Raw genomic sequence first — 16710 nt, forward strand, 5'->3', positions numbered from 1 at the left:
TAAAGTTCTGGCAAATAAAACCTACCGGAGTAAAGTTAATATTAAAATACACCGGCGGTATGTTACAGGCTGTGAGAAAATGTGGTAGCCTCGAACAATGGAAAAATCCCATAGGGAAATATTCGTGGTTGAATATTTACGGTAGTAACCACTGCCACCAGCCTGAAACTTTTGAGAGAGGGACTGTACGGTGCCCTCTCGAGAATGAACATAAGGGGAAAATTATTAACCCTTCCCAGTACTTCCATAGTAAGATGGGTTGCACTGGTTTAGTTCAGAAAAATGGACTAGTAAAGTCAATGGGGACTTTACATGCCCTGGGAGACAGTAGTCAGTCCTGAGGTAGAGTCTATGTTTGGGGGTCACTACGACACCCCTGTGTCACTGCACTGAGGGTGCTGTGTAACACGTGAATAAAGATGGTTCCTATGGAGGTGAGAGAAACCCCATAGACATTAAACACAAAAATAGCCTAGAACGCACATAGCAAAATGCCTAAGAGTGGGAAGAAGGGTCTCACTCTTAGCAGGAGAAAAGAAACAAACCCTTCAAATCCAGAAAAGATGCTCGGGGACTCTATAGGTAAGGGAAATTGGCCATAATAGGAGTGCCGAGGAGGAGGTGGCCGAGGATGACTGAGGCTTAGAGTAGAGGGACATTGCAGCGATCACTGAAGAATGCGGCTGGGGGAGCGTTGATAACAAGAGTGTATCCCCTTCCATCTGTCTATACTTGGCATCGAGGCGTCGATTGACAGGTTGGGCTGAGTGTGGCTTGAGCCACCCCTTCTTGGCTAGAGCAATGATGTCCTCCTGCATCGGGATACCCGCCTTGGTAGTGGATCTCAGGGTGAGGACTTATACCAAGACCTCCTCCTCGGGCTGCTCTACCTCGGGTTGAGGAAGGCCGAGATATTCTGCCAAACCTGCAAGACTGTTGTGGAAGGCCTTTGCTGATGACGGTGTGTCAGGGTCCTCCTCATCGTCTGTATTCACCTGAGTTTCCAACTGGTCAGAGCAGTAGGAGGGGTGCTGGGCGCCGTGGGCTGTGGCGTGGAGACCAGAGGCTGCGGCAATGGGGGCTGCGCTGGGGCCTATAGCGCCGGAGCCATGGGAGGAATGACTATGGAGTGACCGGGAGGAGCAAGTCCCCGACTGCATCCCGTAGGATGTCCCCCAACTGGGGGGTTCGCATCAGCGCCAGGAACCTTTGGAAGAACCTGTCTTCGGAAGCAGTGGCAGGGGATGTTGACGGAGTGGCTTGGGGCTGATGGGGCCAGAGCGCGCTCTGCCTAGGTAGCAGGGAAAACCTGCCCTGCACTGCTGATGCATAAACTATAGGCCACGTACCTGGTTAACACCAGTCCCACCTTGAAACACGTTCACCCGGTTGCTCTGTTCTTAGGAGTGCCATCGGACGAGCGGCCATGTTTTCTGGCGCGGCAGCCATTTTGTCGAGATGCGTGCCACGTACCAGAGTCGTGGTGCATGGCTCCCTGGGCCCGGCCTCCTCTAAAACTCTTAGTGGTGGAGCATGAGGCCTACCCTGCACCGCAGGTCTAGGCCTGGAAGGCTTATTGCCCTCCGCATGGTCGCCGGTAGTGCTGCGTGCAGGTGCCCCCTCGGACATGGAGCCGGTACTAGGGCATTGCCCCTCGGGTGTACACTTGATAAAAGAACCTTGCAATCCCTCAAGCACTGATTCTGGAAGGATCCGACGACCCCCCCCCCCCCCCCCCGGCCGTGAGGCCGGTAGCTGGACTAGCCTTGGTGGATGTGCTGGTACTAGAACCCGAGAGGTTCCTCCCACTTGGCCGTTTCTTCAAGAAAGGAGTCGCCGCCCTTACGGGGTGCGATGGAAAAAAGTGGCCCTCCTTTGGGCCTCGATATCTGCTTGACAAAGTTTTTCAAGTCCTCTGGAGGCGATCTTTCAAAGAGCTCCCTCCACCTAGCTAGCCTGTTCTTCAGTGCGGGTGGAGTCAGTGCATTGTACGCGGTACAACCTTGCCAGCCGTGGTCAGGGCCAAGGCAAAGAGCGTGGGGGTCAGACGTAGGGAAGAGCCCCTTGCAGGCTGGACACTTGTTGAAGCCCGCTGAAGTCAACATGCGCCAGGGAGGAGTGTGGCGCCTGAGGACTGAGTACCTGAATTACAAAGAGAAGACCAAAAGATAGAAGAGGAAGAATTCGGGGAAGAGCGTATGGTATTACATGGCCGAAGCCAAACCCAGTACCGCTGGTGAAAATGGGCCGTTCCCGTTGACACGGAAAAGGGAACTGAGGAGTGGCACCGGTAGGCGGAATCCGGGTAGCGCATGCTCCCAGGTTTTTTGCTGGTGAAAAAGTTTCCGTCTCCAGTCCCTTGGAAGGCACGCCCATGCAGTATGGAGGAAACAGGACGGAACGTAAGAGTATGCTGTTGTATGAGTGAGTGTGTTTATGGGATATGTTTCTATACTGAGACATTTGGAGAGCTCTTGCCTGGGTGATGGGTGCAAGAGGGCTCCTATGATGTAACTTGATGTAACCCGATACTTAAGGAATAAAGGACAGTATCTGTAACTGACCTGAAGTGCCTATGGACCTGCTTTATTGCATCGACTTTTTAGGATTTTTGAACAGTGCTGAAAATACTAGTATTGCAAAGTTACTCATCTGCAATGATTATTATCTTTGCAGACTCTGATAAAGAATATATTTTGAAAAAATAGTGTGGACATCCCTTACTGATTGCAAACTTCACATTTGGTTTACCTTTTGAACCATACTGCTCCTGTATTTCAACTGACTGATCAGCCATACTACCTCTTGAGAGAGTCCAGATACAATGAAGAAACTCCCCATAAGGCAAGTCGGTTCACATATCTGAAGTCTCACACATAGGGACTACACAGTGCCCAATAGCTGGTTTCAGTGCCAGTATTGCGATACAGGTCACAATCAATCATTTTTAAAAGTTATAGTGCATTTCTATTGCTTTAAAAATTGCAAAGAAACAATTGGTAGTTCATGATTTAAGACAGCACACTTGGTAGTAACGTAAAGTTAAAATCAGCTGACTTTTGAACATATAATTTACTATATAAAAACATAAGTGTATACGCATTTCCTTAGCGGTTCCATGCAGAATTATTTGTTAGAAATCATTGTCATCGATAGCATTCTCAAGTTATATTAGTTGATGACACACTGTGAGCATCATGTTAATTCTCCATAAAACTGTCTAAAGGGTGCTTTTTTAAATGTTGCTGCTTCTCCCAGTAAAACAATAACCAAGTAATGAAATGAAACTACAGAGCCCACAATATAACAAAAGGGACAGCCCAGGCAGGCGGAATCCGGGGCTGAGAATTGGAGTGTAACCAATGGGGGTAGCCGCCAATATTCAATTAATCATACTTCTGGTTTTGTAGGATTTACTATTTTTTTGAAAACGAAAAACTATATAGGCGTAAGGAAATATCCATGTAGACCCAGCCTATAGTCTGAGGTATAATTAGGAAGGCAAGGTTGTAAGTAAACATGAAGTAGACTGCAACACATGGAACCAGGGAATAGCCTTACTAAATTTGGCTATGCCAATGGCTTTATTTCTTATTTTTCAGTGAAGGTTGTAGGACATTAAGGAAGTACAAACCAATCAGTATCAACAAACATAAGTCTTGTTAGTACAGTAAGCAACATATTTAGACAAACGAAAATTCACAGTTTAGTATCTAGCTGTTCAAGAAAAGGCAGGTGCATAGCATGAGTTCACGCCGTTTTAAACATGAACACATGCAGAATTTACATAGTGATAATGATACAAATAGCTATCAAAATATTAAAGAAGAAAATGTGTGTCCTCAAGTATGACCCAAAACTTGGGTCTCGCTGCAGTCAAATGGTGACCAATCCTAGGTCAACGTCGGGAACAAGTACTCAACTGTGAATTTTCGTTTGTCTAAATATGTTGATTACTGTACTAACAAGACTTCTGTTTTTTGATACTTATGATTGGTTTGCAATTCCTTAATGTCCTACAACCTTCACTGAGAAATAAGAAATAAAGCCATTGGCATAGCCAAAATTAAGGCTATTCCCCTGTACCACGTATTGCAGTCTACTTCATTTTTACTTGCAACCTTGGCTTCCTAATTCTACCTCAGACTAAAGGATGGGTCTACATGGCTATTTCCTTACGCCAATACAGTTTTTCATTTTCAAAAAATAGTAAATCATACAAAACCAGAAGTATGATTAATTGAATATTGGCGGCTACCCCCATTTGTTACCCTACAGAGCCCACAAACTACAATAGTTGACAGGAGACTCACCATCACTGTTTTTCTTCTCCTCAGTAGTGAAGATCACAGCACGGCCAGACTTCTCAGGATGAGGCATGGGGTAGCCGTTCTCCTTCAGCTGCTCCTCCGAGAGGAGATAGTGCTTTAGCTTCTTGTACAAGGCAGTGCCTAGTGAACAGAAAATAACAATACAATAAACTTCATACCGCACACATAAGAAGTGGTGGTGTAATGTTGGTTATCAATTAAACAAGAAATGAAGCTTCATGTACAACCACTGTGAACCCTAGTAGACAAGCCTACAAATAATGGTTTGGTCTTGGGCACAGGTCTAGGGATAGCACAACTAAGTATAATTACCTTTATAAAAGACATTTTTATGGTAAATGCACAAGTTTGAAAAGCTATCTCTTGTACTGGGAACTTGAGTTACTATATTGAGCGTGTAAGAGCAACCAATGTCTCTGGATACACCCTCTTTTGTACCAAACAGATGGTGGCACGTTCAGTGGGTCAAGAAGCCCCTGCCCTGTTGGTTTTTATCCACACTCAGAAAATATGGATTTGTCGTGCCCTTCTTTGCTGAGCACAGGTTGCCGAATCCACGGTCCACTGACCAGCAGGACAACAGGATCGGGTGAATGCACAGTCCGCTACATCCAGCGCCTGATGCACAAAGCAAGGTAGTGGAGCATGGTGTGGCATAGACTAGCAGGCAAGGAGAAATAGGGTAGAAGGGCAGGTTTGTGAACTGTTTGGGAGCATTGGTTAGTGAGTAGACTGGGACTTGTGGCAGGGTATTCAGTGGGTGGGAACATGGTAGAGGGGTTTGGTGGGTATGCAAGAGTTTGGGTTTTGACATGCTGTGATTTGATCGAATCACAGAGAACCGCCCTGTTGTCACTGATGAAGGTGGGCAATGATGCACCCAAGTACTGATTTTGTACTACCTACCCCAAATTAGGCTGTGTGGACTAATCCCAGCTGGATGAATTGTTTGGGGAGTTTTCCTAAACTCCACTATAAGGTAAGACTTTATAAAACTATCCCAACGGTTTTTAAATCCCCAACTCTTATTATCAGTCTGTACTGCTCATGGAACCTTGGTAGAGTGGCAGAGCAGTCAGGCTCATCATAAGAGGAAGATGTGAGCTGTAGGTAAGTACACTGCACCTAGTTAATGCAATTCAAAGAAACACTTACACATACATGTATATAAAAAGATATATTTACACAAGATGGTCTTTAACCCCTTAAGTGCCAAGGACAAGCTATCTCGTCCTCAGCACTACGTTTCTAGTGCTGAGGACGAGATAGCGTGTCCTTTTTAGCACAAACTCTAAATCCAACCTCCGGGCTACCTGAGGAGGTTCCTCCTCATGGCCCGGGGGTTCGATTTCATTGAGTTTCATGTCAGCATGAGTAATACGTGCTGACGTGGGATGGATGTGGTATTTCATTTAGCCTCACTAGGGGCAGATTGCTAGTGTAATCTGGCTATATAACCCTAGGAAGGGGCAGTGTGTTTTTACTGGGGGTGGGGGGTCACTAGACCACCAGGGATGGCTTGTATGAAAGGGATGGGGGTGGCACTCTCCCACTCCTGCCCTAAATGGATAGGGCATATGATGTAACCCTCCCTGGGGGCAGATTGTTTCTACTGGGGGTGGGGGGTAACTAGCACCACCAGGGATGGATTTTTTGAAATAGGGGGGCTGGAAGGAGTGGTCGTCTCCACCTCCTGCCCAAATGGACGGGGCATGTATTTAGACCTCCCTCGGGGCAGATTGCTAGTGTAATCTGCCCTTAGGAAGGGGAATTGTGTTTGTACTTTCAATTTTTGTAAAGCGCGCCTTGCCCACGGGCATCTGGGCGCATATCTTATGAAAGGTTACAGGAGACATGTAGTAGAACGTCATGGAGTACAACAAAAAAATAGAATCTCTTTACAATATTTACAATATATACAGAGGTGAGAATAAGCACGTCATATGCAGTACAGCGATGGAACAGGGAACGGTGCTAGTTGTCACTGTTCAGTAGCCACAGTTTGGTATTGCGTTTGAAGGCATACGTGGAGGGTTCAGACCTGAGTGTGGGAGGCAGCGTGTTCCATAGTTTGCTTGCTAATACAGGGAAGCTGCAGCCGCCAGCTTTCTGTCGCTTGAACTTGGGTAGGGTCAAACAATTGCTTGTGCAGATCTCTGAGGTCGAATGGAAGTGCGAGGTGCAAACCGATTGGACAGATGTTGGGGCCTGGTTGGAGAGACACTTGTGGGTAAGTGTCAAGGTTTTTTGAGAGATTCTTTGGGCTACTGAGAGCCAGACCATGTTGCGTCTGGTGGTTGAGATGTGGTTGTTTCTAGGGATGTTGAGAGCTGCCCTGATGGCGTTGTTTTGGGCGACCTGCAGTTTGTTAAGGTTCCTTTGGCTGGTGCCCAAGTAGAGCGCGTTGCAGTAGTCGATCTTGGACAAGACAAGGGTTCTGGCTAGGATGATGCAGTTAGTCGTGGAGAGAAAGGGGCGGCAAGTAGTAATCAGTTTGCATGTGTAGACAGAGGCAGATGTAACTGAATTGGTTTGTCTGGAGAGGGAGAGGGTGGAGTAAAGGTAGATCCCAAGGGTTTTGGTGTCTTTAGAAACCTTGACGATATTGCCGTCAATGGTGAAGGACTTGAACGCAGGATCAAGTTTACTGAGGTGATAGTGTGAGCCGAGGATGAGGAGCTTAGTCTTATCGTCATTAAGACATAGCTTGTGTTCACCCATCCAGGCTTGTATGACCAGGTAGACGTCATTTGTGATTTGGTGTCAGCCAAGTAGTCTCCAGTGATAGGGATGAGCATCTGGGTGTCATCGGCATAATTTGTGTAAGTGACGCCCAGATAGTCAAGGATATCAAAGAGATTTGGAGAACATGTTGTATAGTGTAGGGGATACGCAGGAGCCCTGAGGCACGCCGCAGGGGACAGTTGATGGTTCAGCGGCCGCTGACGAGGAGAAGACTTGCATGGATCTATTGTCAAGGAATGATCTTATCCAGGAGGTGGCAGCATCTGAGAAGTTGGCTATAGAAGAGGTGTTGACAGAGGATGCAGTGGTTAACAGGGTCGAAGGCTGCAGACAGGTCTAATAGTAGCAGCAGTGCAAATTTCCCTTTGTCTTTAAGGTCTTCAATGTGTGTTTTCAGATCAATAAGGGTCGTTTGTCCCGTGCTTGAGTCTGAAGCCGGACTGCCCGAGACCGAGGAGTTTATTGGATTCGAGGTATTCTTGGATCTGGAAGTAAGCGGCCCGATCAAGGATTTTAAGCAAGAAGGGGACCGTGGTAATGGGCATGTAATTGGTGGGTGCACTTGGGTCGAGAGTGGGTTTTTTAAGTAGTGGTATGACCCATGCATCTTTTAGATTGTTGGGGACGATGCCTGTTTTAAAGGATGGGTTGATGAGGGTGGTGATGAAGGGGGTGTGGGTCACTAGACCACCAGGGATAAGTGAGGCCAGGAATAGAAGGATTCTGGCTGCTTTGCAGGAACACCTAGCGCATTGCTGGGTGTTAATTGCTGGATCCACGCATAACAATGGCACTAGATCCACGCCCAACAATGGCACTAGACATTGGTCTAATGCCATTGTTGGGCGTGGATCCAGCGAGCCACACCCAGCAAGGGCACTAGACATTGGTGTGGTACTTCCTGTGTACAGTATTTTGACAGCAGAAGTGAGCACCATAGTAAGTGTGGATTGTATGTTTTGAAAGAATGAACGTTGTGACTACCCCCATTGCTCAGTAGCGCAAGCAAAAGATAGGAGCATGCTAGTTTGGATTGGTTTTTGCTGGGCTGACACTGATAATCAATGTTTTTTTTCTGTTTACAGGTCTAGTACAGTTGAAGCTTCTCTTTTGTTATGTAAAGAACAAGTTACTTACCTGTAACTGTTGTTCTCCAGCATGGGTCTGGCATGGATTCAGGCTGGGAATCCTCAGTAACAGAAAAAAATCAGTTTAATTTCTGAACTCTATTTCCCAACAACCAATCACTGAGCTCTGGGTCATGCTGCCCCCAGCCAATGACTGCCCTCTACCTAAGCCCCTCCTCTGGCAGCCATCTTCAGATTTGGTAGCACGTAAAGTGGTAGTATGACCAAGAGAAGAGCTGTAGAGGGGCAGGCGGGAGAGTTCGCATGTGAATCCATGCCAGATCCATGCTGGAACAAAAGTCACTGGTAAGTAACTTGTTCCTTCTCCAGCATGGGGTCTGGCATGGATTCACATGCTCATGAATAAAGAATACATAGCAGTACACACATGCACACCCACGGGAGGTGGCAAGGCTCAACATAAGCATCTCTTAACTCATCACCAGGCTCACCTTCAAGCGAACAGGTTGCGCAGCACTGGTTGCCCGACTATGGACTCCTCCCTGGAATCTCTGCCGACACATAATCTCGTGAAGGTGTGCAGAGACCTCCACGTAGCAGCCCTGCAGATGTCCAGCAGGGGCACAACAGACAGGAACGCCGTTGTAGCAGCGATCGCTCTGGTCGAATGGACTCTCGGACATCCAGGCAACGGTCGGATTGCCAAACGGTGACAATGAGTTATGCAGCCGAAGAGCCACCTGGAAATGGAAGCCTTGGACAGAGCCTTCCCATGGTTCACAGGGCCAAATTTCATAAAATGTTGCGACGTCTCCTGGAAACTCGTTGTGCGGTCCACATAGAACTTCAGCGCTCTAGCCACATCCAGCAAGTGCAAAGTCCTTCCAGCCAGTGATGAAGGTGTCGGAAAAAACACAGATAGCACCAAGGGCTTTTTTAGATGAAAGTCCGACGGCATCTTGGGCATGAAGGAGGGGTGCGTCCGCAGCACCACCCTTGTGTCGTGAAAAGTTAAGTAAGGTGGCGCACAGGACAGGGCCTGAATCTCCCCCAACCGTTGTGCAGAAGTGATGGGCACGAGGAACGCGGTCTTCCACGACAAGAACTTCAGTGGAACTGTCTGCATAGGTTTGAATTGGAGGGCCCATGAGCCTAGTCAGTACCTCATTGAGTTCCAACACCGGGGCTGGAGCCTTCACCAGCAGGAACGAACGGAACAGTCCTTTGATGAACTCCTTAACCAGACGGTGTGACCATAACAACCACCATCCCGGAGTTCTGGTGTAGCGGGAGATAGCTGCGAGATGAACCTTGATGGAGGCATGGGCCAGTCCCGCTTTGGCCCAGGACAGCAAATATGTTAGCACTTGCAGAGCCGTGACTCGTAGGGGGTTGATCTTCTGTGCACGGCACCAAACGGCAAACCACTTCCATTTATGTCCGTAATATTTTGGAGTGGACTATGCCCTGGACTTGGAAGGCACCTCCTTGCAGTCCGCAGGGAGATCATAACCCCTGAACTCTAACGCTGCAGGTTCAGCGATCCTGGGTGGTGGTGCAGAATGGCGCCTCCTTCCCTGGTGAGGAGATCCGCGACCACTGGCAGCTTGACTGGAGGGGATGCAGACATGCTAATAAGGTCCATGTCCCAGATCTGCCTTAGCCACGCTGGTGCGACGAGGATCATCCTGCACAGGGCCTGTGAGTTGATTGATGAGTGGAAGAAGCAACAGCAACTGAGGGAACGCATACAGAAGAACAAGTTACTTTCTTACCTGGTAACGTTCTTTCGATGGGATGTTCCGACGACATATTCCACATCTATGACCGGTAATCACCACAGTTGTGCTGCTTCGGAAAAATCTTTTGGTGTCTGCGTCCTGCGTCGATACGCCGTCCGAGGGCCTCCGTCAAGCCGACATCACCGGATGTTATAAGTAGGACGCACGACGCCCGTAGCCTCTGTTGTAGTTTTTTCCCCAGAATGTGGCGCACCAAACCACTACCAGTATGACCACAGAAAGCCTTGCGGAAACGTAAGCTGCAATCGCATAAGAAATTCTGTATCAGGGCAGGTAGTGAGGGAGCGATATGGAATACGTCGTCGGACCATCCCATCGAAAGAACGTTACCAGGTAAGAGACTAACTTGTTCTTCGAGGGGATTGGGTCCTCCGACGTATTCCATATCTATGACAGACTCCCAAAGCAGTACCAACGTATGGAGAAGGGAAAAAGAATTTAGAATATATAAATTTAGAATGCCCAATCAAATTGCAGAGTAAAGGACCGCCTTGCCAAAGGCCAGATCCTGCCCATGGATAGAATATAGGGAGTAGTGACGTACAAAAGCATGGACTGAAGCCCATGTGGCTGCTTCACAGATGTTAGGAATAGGAACACCCCTCTGCAGGGGAGTAGAGGCAGCCATACCCCTAGTAGAATGGGCCCGTAAGCCTACCGGAGGGTCCTTACCCGCCAGGCGGTAACATTCAGAAATTGCCAAGATAATCCATCTTGACAGTCTGCTTAGTCACAGCTTGTCCCAAACACCTTCCAGCATAACCAATAAAGAGCTGATCGTCTACTCTGACCCGGGACATGCGTGAAATGTAGAAACTTAAAAGCTCTCCTAGGATCCAACCTATGGAGCCTCTCCTCTTCCTTACCAGGATGTGGAGGAGGATAAAATGGCGGAAGAACAACCTTCTGGCTTAAATGAAATTCTGACACCACCTTCGGAAGAAAGGAAGGACGAACTCTAATGACAACCCTGAACTTATGAAACACACTGAAGGGTGGCTTAACTGAAAGTGCCTGCAACTCACTCACTCTGCAAGCGGAAGTGACCGCAACTAAAAACACAGTTTTAAGGGTTAACAGCCTCAAAGGACAACAATGTAAAGGCTAAAACGGAGCACCCATAAGGAATTTCAGAACAAGGTTCAAATCCCAACCAGGCACCTGGAAAGGTGACGGCGGAAACACATTGAGTCCTTTGAGAAACTGAGAAATTAAAGGAATTTTGAAATAGCAACACTCCTCAGACAAGTGCTTGAATATAGACTGTGCCGCTAGGTAACCTTTAACAGTACCCACATGCAGGCCCCTGTGGGCCAATGAAAGCAAAAAAAGACAGAACCACAGGAATGTCGCATGAAAAAGGATCTACATTCTGAACCCTGCACCAGTCGCAGAACTTTCTCCAACGGCAACGGTACAAGGACTTAGTCGCCGGCCGTCTGGCCGAACGCAACACCTCCATCACATCTTCAGGGAGGTCCTAATCCTTGTACCTCAACCTTTCAGAAGCCAAGCATGAAGGTTGAGGGACCTGACCTCTGGATGGAGAACCTGAACCCCCTCCCGTGAGAGCAGATCGTCTCGGTAGGGAAGACGACGTGGAGGGCAGATGGACAAGTCGAGAAGGTCTGGGTACCACGTCCTCCGGGCCCATGCCAGAGCAATGAGGATCATCTGGGAACCGAACTTCCGTAGCCTCCGCAGCACTTGCGGGATGACGGGGACTGAAGGAAACGCGTACAGCAGTGGGAAGGACCACTACACCACAAACGCGTGTCCTAAGGCTCCTTTTGGGGAAAATTCCCGCGAGCAAAACCTTTCGCATTTCCGGTTGACACTGGAGGCAAAGAGATCCACTTGAGGGGTCCTCCAAAGGGCGAAGATCTCCAGAGCCAGCTCCCACTCGTGAGAGACCGCGCTCTGCCTGCTCAGAGCGTCCGCCGTCTCGTTTTCTTCTCCGGCCAGATGAACTGACGAGATCGAAACTTCCTGCTGGATGGCCCAGAACCCGAGCTGCATCGCATCCCTGCAGAGGAAGTGACCCTGCCCCCCCCCTTCTTGTTGAGGTAGCGCATGGCCACTGTGTTGAAACAAAGTGCGAGTCGCCAACCTCAGGTACTTCTTGTGCTTGGGATGGATCGGCACATTAAAATAATCGTCCTTAAGGTCTAGAGACACCAACCAGTCCTGAAGTTGAAGGGCCTGGAGGACTTGAGAAAGAGTAACCATCTTGATCTTGTCCTTCCTGAGGAGCTTGTTCAAACCGTGTAAGTCCATGATGGGTCTCAATCCCCCATCTTTCTTCGAAATAAAAAAATAAGGGGAATACCATCCTTTGTTCCTCTCTGCTACAGGCACCAGATCTATGGCGTCTTTCTCCAGCAGGGATTGTATTTCCAGCACAAGGAGCGGATCCGGAATCTTCAAAGAGATTCCCTGGTGGATTGTCGTGAGGCCTCTGCCAGAAAAGGAAGACAGTAGCCATGGGCTATGATCTCCAGAACCCAAACATCAGAAGTAATGGCACGCACTCTACAAGATGCTGCGCCAGCCTTCCCCCAACCAGAGAACCATGGGACATGGCCTCATGACTGAGCTGAAGCGGCTGCGGCAGTGCCTGAGGGCAAAGAGGCAACTGCCCGAGCGGCCTTGGCACGTCGAGTACCCTGTTTTCCACCTCTGGCACTCCTACGGTGGCCCCTTTGACTAGCACCTCCTCTCGATTTACTAAAGGATGAGTAATATCGAAAGGAACCTCCCCTCCACTGTTGTCCCCTAGGACGAAAAGGCAGAGGTTGTCGAACTGCAGCGCCCAACGACATTGCTGCAGCTTTGGAGGTCTGCAACCTCTCCAGGCTCTCGTCAGACTTACTGCCAACAAAATGTTCACCATCAATGGGCATGTTTTTTGATTAAACACTTTTATTGCATAATACACAAAAATAAAAGAACAATGACCCTGAAGGGGTCCAGCAAAAAAAAAAAAAAAAAAAAAAAAAAAAAAAAAAAAAAAAAAAAAAATTCACAAAAGTACATAAGGTCCAGAATTCAGCAACACAAGGTTATGTTAGCGATTAAATGTTCACTCTTACATTTCATTTACATTCCGGCCACAGGCCTGTGTTGTACAAAAGTCTTATTGGGCGTTCTCCCACTTTTCCCAGATTTTCCCGGCTTTCCCAGGACAACCTCTGGCTGCATATGCTCTTCGCTCCATCGCAATGCATGCGTCTACATCATCTATCCATTGTGCATGCTCAGGCGTTACACCCGAACCCCATAGCTTGGCAATGTTGCGTTTGATCAGTGCCGTGGTGGTTGCAAACGCTTGTCAGTGCGAGACATCTCACCCTCGTCCTCGACACCCAGCAACATCAATTTCAGATCTCTGGGCCCCCTGTGTCCTGTGACACACTAGAAAGTGTGAGAGGTAGCTTCGTGTGGATCAGTATGAGGACCCCTCTTTGAGCCTGAAGTAAAACCTGAGTGCAGTGCTGTGCGATAGTTACCACGTTTAAATAGGTTACATGTGGTGCCCGCCAGGTGTGTTTCTGTGAGCAACGCTACATCCGACGCTTGCCTGTTTAACGCTTGGGTGACCAATCTGCGTTTTATCCCACTACCCAACCCACTGACATTCTATGTCAGGAGACGTAGTGATTTTGTATCAGATCCAGCTCTTGTCATCTGGGTGGGGGGCGGGTTACTGTTGGGCAGTATATGTAGGATTCCGGGAAGAAACCCAGTCTGTTATTTCGCCGTGTGGTGCGGATTCGTAGGAGTGAGCGTTTAGTGTTGTCGGACCATACATGAACAAAGATAAAAACAAAACCCAAAGCAAAAACAAAACCTCCCCCTGCCCCAGCTCCGTCCCTCGTTCCCCTGGAGGCATCTACTGCCTCGGTAGTATGACAATGCATTACTTACCGTAAAAGCATTTCTGATGGTTGTATCTGCTTAGATTCACATGCTGTGCATAGGTCCGACATCCAGTGGTCACTGCGGAGTATTGCATTTTGTTTTTCGTAGTCGAAAAGGGGACATCGACAAGGCGTGTCTGTAACACTATCCCTATAGTGACGTGCGTTGTACCCATAATCCCTCACGCGTCAAGGTCCCTCTGTTTGTATTTTTCTGCCCTGAGGGAGCCTTCTAGACGTGTGCGAGTACAGAAAAGAGAGAGATATAGAAAAGGATGTCTATGTTCCTTCCATCCGAGCGGGGAGGAAGGGTGGGCGCATGTGAATCTAAGCAGATACAACCATCAGAAATGCTTTTACGGTAAGTAATGCATTGTCTTCTGATGTTTGTTAATCTGCTTAGAATCACATGCTGTGCATAGACTAGCGAGCAGTACACGGAGTTGGAGGTGGGTTGTGAGAAGGAACAGTAGAGAAAAGATGTCTTAATACTGCTTGTCCCACCTGGGAATCAGATCTAGAGTGGGCATCTAGACAGTAGTGTTTTGTAAAGGTGTGTACAGAACTCCAGGTTGCCGCTTTGCAGATGGACTCAAGGGGAACATTTACAATGAATGCTATGGATGCCCCAGTGCCTCTAGTAGAGTGTGCTCTTGGCTTGAAGGGTAGTTCTCTATTAGCAAGAGTGTAACAGAGAGTGATGCATTGTACAATCCATCTAGATATAGTGGATTTTGAAACTGCATCTCCTTCTCTCCTGCTGCCACCGAGACAAAGAACTGATTAGTCTTTCTAAGTGGACTAGTTCTTTCCATGTAAAACATGACAGCTCTGCGCACATCAAATGTATGCAGGCTTTTTTCTCCTAGATTTGAAGGATTTTGAAAGAACGTTGGTAGTTCTATAGACTGGTTGACATGAAATTTGGAGATGAATGTCGGTGCGAACCTTGGGTGTGTGCGTAGAACCACTTTATCCTTGTGAACTGTTACAAAGGGGTCTAAAACCGAAAGGGCCTGTAGTTCACTTACTCTCCTAATGGAGGTAATAGCGATTAGGAAAGCAGTCTTAAGAGCGAGATCTTTAAGAGTTGCCTTGTGCATGGGTTCAAAGGGTGACCCCATGAGCCTGGTGAGTACCACATTTAGATCCCAGCCAGGAGCTGGGTTTGCTATTGGAGGGTGTATTCTCTTTACCCCTTCCATGAAGGCTTTGATTACTGGGATCTTCCACCACGATACTTTGAGTTGTGAAGTGGTGTAAGCCGAAAGCGCTGCCAGGTGTACTTTAATAGAATTGAATACTAGACCCGAGTCCAGTAAATGGGTCAGGTACAGAATAATTTGTGTGGGAGAGCAGTCAACGGGGTTGATACTCTTCCCTCTACATCAGATGACAAATCTTTTCCATTTGCTAGAATAGCAGTGACGAGTGTTAGGCTTTCTGGCCTCTCTGAGGATGTCCATGCACCTCTGTGGAAGTTGTAAATGTCCAATTTCTATGACCTCAGGAGCCAGGCTGCTAAATTCATGGTCTGAGGGCATGGGTGCAGTGTCCTGCCCCTGTCTTGTGACAGCATGTTGTACGGGCAGGGCAGTCTCACTGGAGGAGATAGAGACATCTTCAACAAGTGAGCGAACCCTTGCTGTCGGGCCCACATAGGGGCCACCAGTATCATGGTAACTTGTTCCTGGTGCATCTTGTGCACTACCTTGTTGAGAAGGGGAGTCGGGGGGGAAAAGCATAAACAAATTTCCCTGACCATGGAATCGATAGACCGTTCCCCTTGGACTGGTTCTGGGGGTACCTGGAGGCGTAATCTTGGCATTGAGAGTTTTCCAGAGTTGCGAACAGGTCTATTTCTGGGAAACCCCACTGTGTGAAGACGTCGAAGACTATGTCTTCTTGTAACCGCCATTCGTACTCTACGGGCAGGGGGGAAGTCTCTGCCGAGTTTGTCTGCTAGCAGATTGAGTTCCCCTGGTACATGTTGTGATAGTAGGAACATGTGTTTGAGAGCCCACTTCCAGATGTTCTGGGACAGCTTGGACAGTCCTGGAGAGTGAGTGCCCCCTTGCTTGTTGAGGTAGTACATGGCTGTGGTGCTGTCTGTGAGGACCATCACTGTCTTTCCTTGTAGGAGTTCCTGAAAGGCTTTCAGTGCTTTGAACACCGCTAGTAGTTCCAGCAGGTTTATATGCTTGGATGCTAAGCTCGGAGTCCACGCTCCGTGAGCAGTCTGATGGGATAGGTGAGCCCCCCATCCTGTAAGGGATGCGTCTGTGGTTAGAGTGGCTTCCACTGCGGGTGTGGCAAAAGTTTTCCCTAATAACAGGTTTTCTTTTGTCCACCACCGTAGCGAGAGAACCAAGGCCTGCGAGACCACCACTAGATCGTCCCATTGTCCGCTGGCCTGACGCCACTGGCTGTTGAGCCACTCTTGCATTGGGCGCAGGCGCGCGTGAAGTACCAAATAAATACATGACGCCATCATCCCTAGCAAGCGCATTGCTTTGCGTACCGTCACCTCTCGACCTGCCACATAATGGGGGATCTGAAACAGCATGTTTTGGACCCTCTCGTTGGAGGGGAAGACAAGGCCGTCCTTTGTTCGAATTAGAGCCCCTAGGAATTGTTTCATTTGGCTGGGGTCTAAGCTGGACTTCTTTTCGTTGAGGGAGAAGCCCAGTTGGAACAAAAGGTCTACAGTCTTTTGGGTATTGGAGAAGCATGTTTCATAAGAATCCCCTGTTATGAGCCAGTCGTCGAGGTAAGGGTATACCGGGATGGATAACCTGCGCAGGTGGGCCGCTGCCACTGCCAG

The 16710-nt window shown here is 48.3% G+C and overlaps 1 protein-coding gene across 1 annotated transcript in view; it reads right to left on the reverse strand.

The window, feature by feature from the left end:
• REXO1 (RNA exonuclease 1 homolog) overlaps positions 1–16710 on the reverse strand; it is a 1041135-nt gene that overhangs the window by 402780 nt on the left and 621645 nt on the right. Inside the window, exon 9 of the mRNA XM_069649491.1 lies at positions 4314–4451. Within this exon, the coding sequence (XP_069505592.1) occupies positions 4314–4451 (138 nt within the window). The remainder of the gene's footprint in view (positions 1–4313; positions 4452–16710) is intronic.

Source organism: Ambystoma mexicanum, chromosome 1p (assembly GCF_040938575.1).
Source record: "Ambystoma mexicanum isolate Mex_15411 chromosome 1p, UKY_AmexF1_1, whole genome shotgun sequence".
Taxonomy (NCBI): Eukaryota; Metazoa; Chordata; class Amphibia; order Caudata; family Ambystomatidae; genus Ambystoma; species Ambystoma mexicanum.